General features: G+C 38.8%; 1 protein-coding gene across 1 annotated transcript in view; it reads right to left on the bottom strand.

Moving 5' to 3' along the window:
* RB1CC1 (RB1 inducible coiled-coil 1) overlaps positions 1-14,461 on the bottom strand; it is a 132,548-nt gene that overhangs the window by 94,936 nt on the left and 23,151 nt on the right. Inside the window, exon 6 of the mRNA XM_088469541.1 lies at positions 13,334-13,748. Coding sequence (XP_088325667.1) covers positions 13,334-13,748 — 415 coding nt within the window. The remainder of the gene's footprint in view (positions 1-13,333; positions 13,749-14,461) is intronic.

Here is a 14,461-nt window from a genome sequence, read left to right as displayed (position 1 = left end):
AAACCCACTTGACTAACTCAACACTATATAAACATATTAACTAATGTGCAAATGACCTCACAATGAGCTTGTGTATGCAAAGATTTCCTGGCTTCATAATTATTCACAAAATAATCATCAGTCAGAAATTATTGTAATCAAATCCAATTTTCAAGGTACACTTGACTAATCCTTTTACATTAAATATATTCATATACATTATAAATATATTCAAATACATTACAGTAAGTCATGAGAAGTAAATAAGTAGTGCTGCACAATGCATCTGCAAAGAAACTCTTATACTGCTCTTAAACCATAATTTCAAAGAAAACAAAAAAAAAACAATTAAAAAAAATTAAGTCAAATATTGTTTTTGTTGTTGTTGTTTTTTTAGCTCAGATAGTTTTGGTGTGAGTATTGCACTAGCTACGTACATAGTATATATCATAATCATTTATTGTAAAAGCAGAATTTGTCAAGTATCAGCATTTATTACAGTAGATTACCAATAAGACAGTAACTATCAAATGTAATGGTCCAAAGAAGGGCAAAATAGACATCCAAAAGGTAATAAAAAAGTGGGTGTAGTAGGGAGGTGTAAAAGATTCAAGAGATTAGCAGTATAATCAAGTTTTACACAGTGTTGTTCTGGAAAAATAGCTTTTGTCTTTAGGGGGAATTCAATTCTCTTTGTAGGGAATTCAATTCTCTTCATGGGGATATAGCTCGCGAGTTAAGTGCCCGAAGCTATTCAATTGCCAGAGCAGTAAACTCATAGTCAAATGAATAGCTCCGGGAACCTAACCCAGCAGTTACATCTCCATGAAGAAAATTGAATTCACCCCGTTAAAAACAAAATGTAAAATGACTAAATTGTACTGTATACTGTACAATTCATCTACAAAACATAATATTTACTATTATTACCAGTTATATATATATAGCGCATACATATTCTGCAGCGCTTTACAGAGAATATTTGTCCATTCACATCACTCCCTGCCCCAGTAGAGCTTACTATCTATGGGCCTGATTCAAAGCCGTTCGCTATTTGCGGTCGTTCGTTCAAAAACAAGGGGTGGCTATTCAAATGATCCGTTCGCAAATTGCAGTCTGTTCACACCTCTAAGTCTGAACGAGCGAGCAAAACATACGCTCGTTTATTTGTTAAAAAAGCCCCCTGGCCGCTCGCACCATACGTCATGTCCGCTATTTATTAGATTAATCGAGTACATCGTACAGCGTATGAACTGCTCGCTATTCTTGTGGTTGGTTTTTTCAACCGCTATTTTGCGAGCAGTTCTGAGTTAAAAAAAAACAAGTGACGTGGTCAATGACGCTGCTGTATTAATTATGCACTCCCTTAAAACGCCCGTTTTGACCTTTAAGCACGCCTGCGTTCGAATTCCACTCCCCCGTTTACAAGCACCTTCCCCTGTTACCACCCACATACGCCTCATTCTGTCACTCAAAATAGCAGGCACTCGCTATATAGCGTACAAACGATTTTCGGCCGCACTGACTGGTTCGCGCATGCGTACTAAAAACCGTACGCATGCGCAGATGTGCGAACATCGCTCGGAACGAGCGTACGGCTGCTAGCGAGCGGCTCTGAATGAGGGCCTATGGGCCTGATTCAGAGCCGTTCGCTATTTGCGGTCGTACGTTCAAAAACAAGGGGTGGCTATTCAAATGATCCGTTCGCAAATTGCAGTCTGTTCACACCTCTAAGTCTGAACGAGCGAGCAAAACATTCGCTCATTTATTTGATAAAAACGCCCCCTGGCCGCTCGCACCATACGTCATGTCCGCTATTTATTAGATTAATCGAGTACATCGTACAGCGTATGAACTGCTCGCTATTCTTGTGGTTGGTTTTTTCAACCGCTATTTTGCGAGCAGTTCTGAGTTAAAAAAAAACAAGTGACGTGGTCAATGACGCTGCTGTATTAATTATGCACTCCCTTAAAACGCCCGTTTTGACCTTTAAGCACGCCTGCGTTCGAATTCCACTCCCCGTTTTCAAGCACCTTCCCCTGTTACCACCCACATACGCCTCATTCTGTCACTCAAAATAGCAGGCACTCGCTATATAGCGTACAAACGATTTTCGGCCGCACTGACTGGTTCGCGCATGCGTACTAAAAACCGTACGCATGCGCAGATGTGCGAACATCGCTCGGAACGAGCGTACTGCCGCTAGCGAGCAGCTCTGAATGAGGGCCTATGTTCCCTATCACATGCTCACACACATACATTCTAGGGATACATTTTTGTTGGGAGCCATTTAACCTACCAGTATGTTTTTGGAGTGTGCAAGGAAACCCACGCAAGCACAGTGTAAATATACAAACTCCACACAGTTAAGGACATGGTGGGAATCGAATCCAAGACCTCAGTGCTGTAACCAACAATTCTTTTGAAGTACAAAGCAAGTATTTAGAAAAATTTGTATAATTTCTTAATATTTTTCCTGTCTTCAACAGAGTGTCAGAAGTGCGCTGATTATTGCGCCTCGAAGGTAATCTTATACGGAACAATTTCTCCTAACAAACATTGCTATAGAAAGTAAATGAATTGTACTCAGCATTAGAACTGCACCAATGAAACAGATGCAAAAATAAGTCAGAAGGGGTTTTATACTGTATATGGGCCCATTCTGTTTGGTCTATCAGTCAAACATGCATTCATTTTTAATAGCCTAAGAAATGTGCTTTTAGACTAAGTATTAGTGTTAAAATATCACCCAAAGTGATAAACATTTGAGAACAAAAAATTCAAACTGGTTAAAAATAATACACACATAAATAAAATTATTTCCCCTCAGTGACACATCTGAACCAAAATAGTTCTAAGCTTTATGGGAAAACCTTTGTTTGGCTCCAATAACAACTTAGATCAAAAGATATATTTTATGCAAAAGTCCAAATAAAATAATTTGCACTTAACTTTTTTTTTTAATTTACACATTTTCTCTATTTTACTTTGAACTATCTAAACCATGACAAAATAATTGTCGTGCACTCCAGATCCTTCATTTGCTCTGGTTGTGCTAATTAATAGATCTACAGACAATAAATACACAATTAAACATCTTGTGAAGAATAATTTTTTAAAATAGACTCAGAGATACTTCTTAATAATAATTTATTTTTAAGTGAATAAAGCTAATCCATGTCATTGCTTGCCACCGGCTCCTCCTGCGACCTTATATGGTATATCCAACACAAACAGAGAGGTTTCCACTAAACTGTTCTGTACTCAGTTATATTATGCAATACCAGTCTTAGTTATTTATGATTTTTTTGTTACTTTCATGTTGTGCCAGTAGTTAGGCACATTAGTGAGTCAGGTCCAGATGGAACAAATTAACTTACACAATGATTTGCATTTTGAGGGCAGGTCAGGAAACGAATGCGTTAATAAATGTGTACCAAATAACCAAATACAGCAAACTTTCTTACAAAAAGTTGAAAACACATTTCTATGCATAGTTCTTACAAAGCACACATTAAATTTTTTGCTGCCTGTAATCTATAACATACATGTGTACTATATACAATCACAGATGCTGTCATTTATTTCATTATAAAAGATACTGTATGTAACTTTTCCGGGTTAATTTACGTGCAATTTAAAATTACTTGTAGCTGTAAGTCATACTTCTTAAGAGTAATTGCCACATAATAAATACAAAGTATATTCTGCTCTGAACACTACATGCTTCAGGTAGTGTTCATTCTAGAACCCTGCACCTGTCACAACCCTTGCAGTTCCTCTTTCCTGCCTGGAGTGTCACGCTCTGCTCTGGTGCTTCTAGTACACTCAGATGATGTAATAAACTGCTGAAATACAAACCAGAGTAAGCAAGAGGCACCAGAGCATAGAGTGACACCCCAGACAGGAAAGAGAAACTGCACCGGTTATTACAGATGCAGGGTGCTAGAATGAACACTACATCAAGGGACCTACCGGATCGCCAGATCTGCAATTGGCAGCATGTGAAACTTTGTATTCTATTTCAGTCAAGGTAATTTCACCCAAAACTAAATCAAACATATGCAATAGTCATTGATGAATATATACTAAGGATTTATGACAGTAAAAAATACAAAATAATAATAATCTTGTGAAACCAGTAGCTTAGCTTAGTAGCTGAAGGTAATGCTTAAAAACTTACTCCACAAACTATAAATAAATTTGTTTTGGGTGGCATTAGGTAAACTGGGAAGAAGAGAGCGGTTTTGACAACCCAAAAGAAGCATTGCTGGAGCAGTACGGATGATTTTCTGCCAAGTCGCCAGATCCACCAATCACTGGTACTAAAACATTTTATTTCTATTTCAGGCTGGAATTAGCCTTTAAGTCTATGGCACAGGTTCTCAAACTCGGTCCTCAGGACCCCAAACAGTGCATGTTTTCCAGGTCTCCTCACAGAATCACAAGTGAGATAATTAGCTCCACCTGTGTCAGTGAGTAATGACTACACCTGTGCACCTGCTGGGAGACCTGGAAAATGAGATCTGTGTGGGGTCCTGAGGACAGAGTTTGACAACCACTGGTCTATGGACTATGAACCTTTACATTTCTGAGTAATATTTCTAATCTTGAGATGTTCTTCATTTACAAATATTAACATGAAAAGAAATTCTACACAGACAAAAAACTCGGGCCTAGTACTTTCTAAACCACAATCTAATATGTTGCAATTGAGATTGGAGGATTGAGCAGTTGAAAAATTGTGCAAGACCTTCACTTCAATAAGATGATAAACTTAAGCAGCAATAGAAGTTCTTGTTCCATAATATATTATAGCAGACAGCAAGCAAGGACAAAATAGTTTTTATCAAATCAAGTTCAGAGACTTCAACAAAGAAAAGCAGTTTATGAATAACTTTAATTTAAAACTCCTTCAAATTTACGGTCTGAAGAGGTAAAGTAAAATCTTCAATATTGTAGCAAAGGAACCACATCATTTGGAGAGAAATGTCACAGTGACAGCATCAGGCTGAACAAATTTTTCTAAATATATTTTACCACAATTAGGAGAACAGGTCAAAACTTGGTCAAGAAGCGTAGGATGATCTTTACTTAAAGTTTACTAAAATAAAATATATTATTAAAAGCAACCCAAACAGAGGTGAAAATGGAGAGTATTATAGCGCTCAATCAAGCAACAGAGAAAAAGACAAAAAAGTCTAATAATATAACCAACATCATATGGTCAGCTAGTTCTATGATAGTGCCAAAATCTTTAATACAACTTTGGTGAAAAAGAAAAAAAAAGGTGTCTAAGTGATGTACAAATTCAAATGTATGTATCAAAAGGAAATGATTAAAACTCTTGCCAGAGTTCATAAAACAAAGACATGACTCAAATAAAAAATAATACAATTACATATATAGACAATGATCAAATTTAAAGTTTTTGTTTTCTTTTTCTCCAAAGTTATGTAAAGATATAGCAGAATTACTATAATAATAACTAACGTGTCCCATATAGTGAAATACTGAATGATACAAATCATCTTCCAGTTATGTTAATGCCCCATCCTGCAGTTGACTCACGACTGATTGGTCCGATTATCACAGTGTGTATGCAGCTACCATGGCCAATTGTAGTGTGCAAAGCAGTAGGCTCATACGATTTCATCTGACCTGCTGCACAACATATTCCCAAACAATAATCGAACAGTGGGCCAGATCATTAAAGTGTGTACCTAGCATTAGGCTGGTGAATATATAAAATCACCATTAAAAGATTACTGCAAGGGTGCTCGTACTTCTGATATTCTAGACGGCTGATATACTGTAGTAGTTTGTCTTTATGTTCTAACTATGTGAACAGGAAAAGTATAACTATACGGTAGCTACTGTAGGTAACTATCAATTATCGTGCATTCATCGGATTTCAAATTACTACTATATCACTGTATCTCTATATATTACGAGATCTGCAGATGGAGAGTTAACGTGTAAAGGCTGATTACATAGCGCAGAGTGGCCAACTCCTATTTTAATTAGAAATTCTCATCCTGTACAGAATAAAAAGAGTAATTTTCATTGGAGTGATAGAACGGAGGAACCGTCTAGATGTTCCGATTATTCATTGAGGAATTAGCCGTCTCCATACAGGTCTGAATGAAATGTCCTCACTAAACACTAGCAATGAATCCGCAAAAAGCTGATTCGCACTATTCTATCAGAATTCTGGAAGATCAGAAATACCCTTGTAATTATATTTTATAAATATTCAATTGCTCACTACAGTAACTACTGTGATCAACTGGATGGGACATTACCATCATTTGTGAGATCATTTGTATCAGATGATGGAGGTTACGCAATATGTTCTGATATTACGGAACCAGTGGGATTTCAGCAAGTCCGCCACTAAATTTAAATCAGCAATCACAAAGGCAAAACCAGCTGAAATTCGACGATATCCCATCGGTTTTGTAATATCAGAACATGTTACATAACCCCTGATAAATACACTATGGGGGGAATTCAATTCAGCTCACTGTTAATAGCGCCGGGAAGGAGTACCCGGAACTATTAAATTCAGCACGCTGTTAGGGCGACTAAACGATTTCTTCTTACATCATTTTAAATTTTGTTTTTAAAGAAGGCATATCTTGCTTAATAGATTACTGAAAGGATATGAATATTTTCACACTGAGAATTTCACCCATAATAATTACGATATAAAATAAAACAATTTACTTTGCTCCCACATTCCATTTGCACAATCACTAAATAAATTCCAAGCAGTGGAAGTAGATAGCCCTCCTCATGAAGCTAAAGCCAATTACACACCTATACAATCGTCTGACAGATCATTAGATCCAAGACCCTTTGGTGAGATTTTGTAAGATTGTGTACGCACCCACAATCATGTTTTATCTCAAGAAAACCAGTCGCATCTGCTGTCTGACAAACCTGGGAGTGTATACGCACTTTCAATCAATCACTTCTGCTCATGCTCCCGCAGTCACAACCTTTTCAGAAGATGATTTCAAGAGATGAGGATCACAGAGCGCATGGTAGATTGTAACTGAGTGTATGCATGAATCTGCATATTCATCTGGACTTTCAATTGTAAGTGTAATTGGAAGAAGAGTTGGATTTCAAGTATGATTGTACAAGTATGTATTTAGCTTTACATATAGGTGGCACAGCGTGGGGCTGTTAAAACGAGCAAGGACACCAGCAGATACTCTGTATATGTTTTTTCTCACCTTCCATTCAGACTATATACATTTTTTTTTCAACTCATCAGTCTCCATCCAAACCTACAGTTTTCATTTCAGAATTAAAGTTTAAATAAGCAGTTCAGATGCATCATAGCCAGATATGTTTGTATAAAAGTAAACATGACGACACTTGTCTAACTACAGAGGTGTATTAGATCATTTTATTTTCTATATACATTATTTCTTCGATATAGCTTTAAATGCAAGCCACAATTGTGTTCCAGTAAAGGTGGCACTGCAAAGATGACATAAGAAAATATATATCCCTATCCTTATTTGTGAAGAGAATAAACTTGGTGGTGAGGATGGTGTTATAAAGGGGATGTAGTCAAAGTGTCGACATTTATAATGTTAACAGTTATACATGTCAGCGTGAGCCAACATTCTGCACGAACCAGCAACGGAGAGTTAAGATGCGTACACACTAGACGACATGTTAAACGATTTTGCCGATAATGACATCGTTACGCCAAATGTATTTTAGCGTCCAGTGTGTACGCACTAGATTGCTGGCGATGTGCGCTCCCACAGGTCGCTAACAACATGCCCAGTCGTCTGTACTTGCAGCTCAATCTGGGAATGTCATTAGCGATGCCATGCAGCTGAATGCAGCATGGCCCCGTTCCCCCACCCGTAGTTGTTCATCGTTGCCGGCATCGGTAACTATGTATGCACTTACCGATGCCGGCACCCCCGCCGGGTCCATCGCTGGCGAGGTCGCTGTGTACACACATCGTTTACCCAGCGAGCATGTCAAGCAGCCTGCCCACGTTTTGACCATCTCAACATTCTCATGTCGACACTATGAATGTTGACAAAACATATCACACCTGTTATAAAGACATAAAGTCATTATTAATGGGTCAAACTTGAGCTACAACTAATAGTCTACCCAAGGTTTCGGTTTTGATATCACTGATATGGATTTCATTTATTACGTACTAAAGAGGGAAATATAATGCAATGTCTGTATTTGTGAATGAAACACTAATTATTTAGAGGTATAAGGAGATGTGGAATGAATATAATTTGTGTAACAGTAGGTATGGTAAGTGTATGTAACTTATTGTCAGTTAGTGTTAATTTGAAGAAGAAGGTTGTTAGTGTGGGAGAAGGATAAATGTACATGAAATGTGTAGTAAGATGAATACACACAACTATAGGTAAGTCTCTTGTCTGTCATCACATGACTGAACTAGCACTCATTAAAGTCATCTCATGACGCAGGCATGACCTGCGACTTTAGAGAACCAAGGATGTCTCTCTGTATTCTCATTACAAATTCCAACATGTGAGAGGAGTGGGGATTTTAATTTACTGCTAACCTTTACAACTTGGCAACTTGACCTGTATCAGGGAAATTGAGGTGTAACACATTGGAAGGTAACTGATGCTGGACATCTGCAGTTTCTAGCGGCACACTCCCTTATTATTGCTGCATGTGGGAGACAAACAGCATTCCAGACTTCATATATCTGCCTGTGATTATATACCTAGAGGAGGATGTCACTGTGCTGCCTGCGTACAGCTACCTCTGCCTAATATCGCTGCATGTGGGAGACAAACAGCATTCCAGACTTCATATATCTGCCTGTGATCACATACCCAGAGGAGGATGTCACTGTGCTGCCAACGTACAGCTACCTCTGCCTAATATCGCTGCATGAGGGAAACACACAGTGTTCCAGATTTCACACACCTTGCCTGTGATTACTTACCCAGAGGGGGATCTCACTGTGCTGCCAGCGTACAGCTACCTCTGCCTAATATCGCTGCATAAGGGAAACACACAGTGTTCCAGATTTCACACACCTTGCCTGTGATTACATACCCAGAGTAGGATGTCACTGTGCTGCCAGCGTACAGCTACCTCTGCCTAATATCGCTGCATGAGGGAAACACACAGTGTTCCAGATTTCATACACCTTGCCTGTGATCACATACCCAGAGGGGGGATCTCACTGTGCTGCCAGCGTACAGCTACCTCTGCCTAATATCGCTGCATGAGGGAGACACACAGTGTTCCAGATTTCATACACCTTGCCTGTGATCACATACCTAAAGGAGGATGTCACTGTGCTGCCAGCGTACAACTACCTCTGCCTAATATCGCTGCATGAGGGAGGCACACAGTGTTCCAGATTTCACACACCTTGCCTGTGATTACATACCCAGTGGAGGATCCCACTGTGCTGCCAGCGTACAGCTACCTCTGCCTAATATCGCTGCATGAGGGAGACACACAGTGTTCCAGACTTCATATATCTGTCTGTGATCACATACCCAGAGGAGGATGTCACTGTGCTGCCAGCGTACAGCTACTTCTGCCTAATATCACTGCATGAGGGAAACACACAGTGTTCCAGATTTCATATATCTGTCTGTGATCACATACCCAGAGGAGGATGTCACTGTGCTGCCAACGTACAGCTACCTCTGCCTAATATCGCTGCATGAGGGAAACACACAGTGTTCCAGATTTCACACACCTTGCCTGTGATTACTTACCCAGAGGGGGATCTCACTGTGCTGCCAGCGTACAGCTACCTCTGCCTAATATCACTGCATGAAGGAAACACACAGTGTTCCAGATTTCACACACCTTGCCTGTGATCACATACCCAGAGGAGGATGTCACTGTGCTGCCAGCGTACAGCTACCTCTGCCTAATATCGCTGCACGAGGGAGACACACAGTGTTCCAGATTTCATACACCTTGCCTGTGATCACATTCCTAGAAAGGGATCTCACTGTGCTGCCAGCGTACAGCTACCTCTGCCTAATATCACTGCATGAAGGAAACACACAGTGTTCCAGATTTCACACACCTTGCCTGTGATCACATACCCAGAGGAGGATGTCACTGTGCTGCCAGCGTACAGCTACCTCTGCCTAATATCGCTGCATGAGGGAGACACACAGTGTTCCAGATTTCATACACCTTGCCTGTGATCACATACCCAGAGGAGGATGTCACTGTGCTGCCAGCGTACAGCTACCTCTGCCTAATATCACTGCATGAGGGAAACACACAGTGTTCCAGATTTCACACACCTTGCCTGTGATCACATACCCAGAGGGGGGATCTCACTGTGCTGCCAGCGTACAGCTACCTCTGCCTAATATCGCTGCATGAGGGAGACACACAGTGTTCCAGATTTCATACACCTTGCCTGTGATCACATACCCAGAGGAGGATGTCACTGTGCTGCCAGCGTACAACTACCTCTGCCTAATATCTATCGCTGCATGAGGGAGACACACAGTGTTCCAGATTTCACACACCTTGCCTGTGATTACATACCCAGAGGGGGATCTCACTGTGCTGCCAGCGTACAGCTACCTCTGCCTAATATCGCTGCATGAGGGAAACACACAGTGTTCCAGATTTCATACACCTTGCCTGTGATCACATACCCAGAGGGGGATGTCACTGTGCTGCCAGCGTACAACTACCTCTGCCTAATATCGCTGCATGAGGGAAACACACAGTGTTCCAGATTTCATACACCTTGCCTGTAATTACATACCCAGAGGGGGATCTCACTGTGCTGCTGGCAGGCAACTACCTCTTTGTTTGGATTTAACCATCAATACATCTTATTATACTGCCCTCAAAAATTACTCTAGTCCCCAAAGTCTTTATTGTGAATTTTATCATATATATGGACTGAGGCTGTTTAGGAACCATTAAGTGGAACAGTGTATCCACTCACAGAACTGGACACTAAGTATTAAGAGATACTGTTAGTTGCCAATGTGTATATTTTTTTGCATAAATACGCGTAAAATTTTTAATCATATACACACCATTAATGTTGTACTGTTCTTTCTAAGTAATGTTGAGTCACCTATTTATTTTATTAAATAGCGCTGGTTGAATTGTATGTATATAGGAATTATTTCCTCATTTAGATTTATTTAGAATTCCACCTTTGTGCTAATTTCCATCAGTCAAATATGAACTGTTATCATTCAGAGTAGAGCAATCTATTAATTCTCAACACACTAAATCAAATATAATATTCTCCCTGTCCAATGATGAATTAAATGCATACAGATTTTACAAAGGGAAGGTATGTACTGTACCTTCAAAACTTTCTGGCAATGTTAATAATGCCATACAGTTACAAACTCAATTTCTTACAGACAAAATAAAGTCAGGTTTCATAATCCTCATATCATACCCTTCTGTATCCACCACAAAATAGGAGAGCTTGTGGTTAGCATTTATATGATTAAATTTAATGACTTGTATCCTTTTCAGTTCAACAAAATAATGCATCAAAACTATTGATACATTTGATGGAATCGCGCCAATGCTTGGGAATGTATCCAATCATTTGTTCTTCAAAATTAATATCAAAGTATTTATGAATATATTTTTGTATCAAAATAACTAAATCATTCGGCAAAAAAGTTATATTCCTAAAAAGTAGGTGTTATGTTTTGGTGGTGGAGCATTGATGGCTTACTAAAATCTAGAATCTCCCTTCAATAAACTTTTGGGGATGTAACTCGCAGGTACATCGGATACTGCAACCACTGTTCCTGCAAGTTTCCCTTTGTACATAGCAAGGATAGTTTCACTAAAAATGACAATATCCGCCGCGACATGACACCTTATTAATTGCGGCAGCTTCGCGATTATTAATACATAGGCCCCTAAGCGACCCACTAACAACACATGCAAAGTATACACACCTACTTCTCCAAACCAATGATAAAATAATTATATCATGTCTCCTTCCCTCTGTATAAATAGGATATGACAAATCAATAGAACAAAACACGGCCTGTTATTAACCGCAGGTCACACTCTAATACAGTTCTATTTCTAATCTCTGAGAACCTTCTCAAATCAACAGTCACACACACACCACCCTTCTTTCTTTACCCATTCTAATCACACTTAGGGAACCTTAGTGCACACTTACTAATTGGTGCAAGTGTCAATCAGTACTTGCCACTGCCAACTGTGCCAGTTACCACATGCGAGATGTATGGCAAGTAACTAACACCACACACACACACATAAAAACCCTCTGTGAACTAAAGTCACTTGTCTTACTAACAGGACCTAAGAAAGATGCGCTGATGGACAGAGAAATAGTAATAAGAAGTTGTGTGAAAAAAAGCTGTTACTAATCATATAAAAACAAAAGTTTTTGAAGATTTTTAAAGGACTGGGATGTTACATGAAGAAAATAATGCATGAGTTATGGATAGAAAATCATTTCTTGAAATGACTATGCAATTCTGGGAAAACTTGCTACGCTGTTACATATTCTATTATGGCCTTATACCCATATATTTTATTGGCTCAACCTGTTACATGATGAAAGAGTCACGCATCATTTACTGCACAATGTTCAATACTTTACTTAAAAGAAAAAGTTAATACAGGGTCTATCTACAAATAAAGCAAGTAACTCTGCAACTTGGCAAAACCATGCACTGCAGGTGGGGCAGATGTAAAATGTGCGGAGAGATTTATAGCTGGGAGGGGTGTGTCCAAATTCACATCTAAATTGCAGTGTGTATATATATATATATATATATATATATATATATATATACACATACACATACATACACACACACATATACATACACACACACACACACACACACACCCTTTACAATGCAGCATGGCTTATTCCATATATAAAATTACATGTACCTGAGAAACAAATGTGTGAATTAGGCATATAGGAAAAAGAAAATTATGCAAAAGAAGAGTAATTAATTAAACTTATTTTTCAGCCACCTTTAAGAATACAGCAGACACTTCAACAGGAATCGTTTCTTTAAACTACAGCAAATGCCAATAAAATGTGGAAAATCCTAAATTTCTTTTGTGATGTCACTATGAAGATACCTTTATATTGTGTACTACTGCCACCACTACTACACTAACTATTGTACTGTGGTAACTAGTTCATTATATGAAAATGCAAATAAACAACAACTTAAAACACAGACAGGTTTAGTTCATGTGGGTTAAGTGAACCCTAAAATGTATTCTGAAAACTGACATTAACAGATGCACATTGTATCTAGAAATACAAATGGGGTGTAGTACAGTTACTTACTCTGCTCATAGAGTCAAAACATTTTCTGACCAGTGACTCAACGTCATTCGGCCGATCTTGTACATTAATCCAGTCCAGCAGTGAAACATTGAACAATGGGCTGTCATTAGCCAGCTGCTCCTCTGAAGGTTCCATATTCTGGCTAGTAGAATCCATAACGTCGTGTTCAGTGCAACTGCCACGTACTTCCTGTGATGCACATTCCCCAGATGTAGAAAGAGAGGCTAGCAAAGCCATATTTTTCAGTTTAGTTTCATTATCATATTGCACCATGTCAGTAGTCTTCTCATTCTCCAGTTCATCAACATCTCTATCCGTAGAAGACAGCAACCTATCTAAACACATCCTATAGCTATGACGAGTTAGGCACTCTAGCAGTGGAATCTTGGCCATGACAGAAACAGCGGTTCCTAAACTAGAGAATGGATATTTCAAATATAAGCATTTAATGTTTTCAGGGAATATACATTACATTTTACAAAATAGGCACTGTAACAATTGAGACATTGAATAGACGTGACCATATCAAGTTTTAGGTCACCTGCAAGAGAAGGTTTATTAAAAGAAAACAAAAAACTTCTGGGTTGATGTTACCATAAAAGCTACTTTTTGGAAGTAAAATATCCCATTTTTTTACCTAAAGAACTCCAACATCTCACTTAATTGGAGTTCACAAAGATGAAAATGTACATAGTTCTATATGCCTGGGGCTTACATTAATAAGCAGGCATTTAAGTGTGAAATCACCAATACTTCTTAAACATTACTATGATTGAGTGTTGAGGGTAGACTAATTATTATGTATGAGTTAGGGTGTTGTGTTTACTTGAGCTAACAGGTTCCTCTAATGTTTCTATTGGTCCAGTGCTACTTTCTACTCTGCAAGGATGTGGCATTGGGCGATTCACAAAGACATGGCACTGACAGAACTAATGCCTGTATGAACCAGGCAAAAAGCAATTGCACAGTATGAACAACGCTATACAGTCAAAACCTTCTAGGCATGTCGCTGTATCATGTAAAAGCAGAATGCCGCATCCCAGGCAAATAGTACTTTGTTATGAGAAAATAACATTTGGAGTAATCCAAACCTTAGACCAGTTCAAGTGGGTATAACATTTTCTTAGT

Source organism: Taudactylus pleione, unplaced genomic scaffold (assembly GCF_031769625.1).
Source record: "Taudactylus pleione unplaced genomic scaffold, aTauple2 ptg000093l, whole genome shotgun sequence".
In the NCBI taxonomy this organism is placed as follows: Eukaryota; Metazoa; Chordata; class Amphibia; order Anura; family Myobatrachidae; genus Taudactylus; species Taudactylus pleione.
Note: the sequence above shows the minus strand (reverse complement) of the source record. Positions and strands in the feature narration are given on the sequence as shown.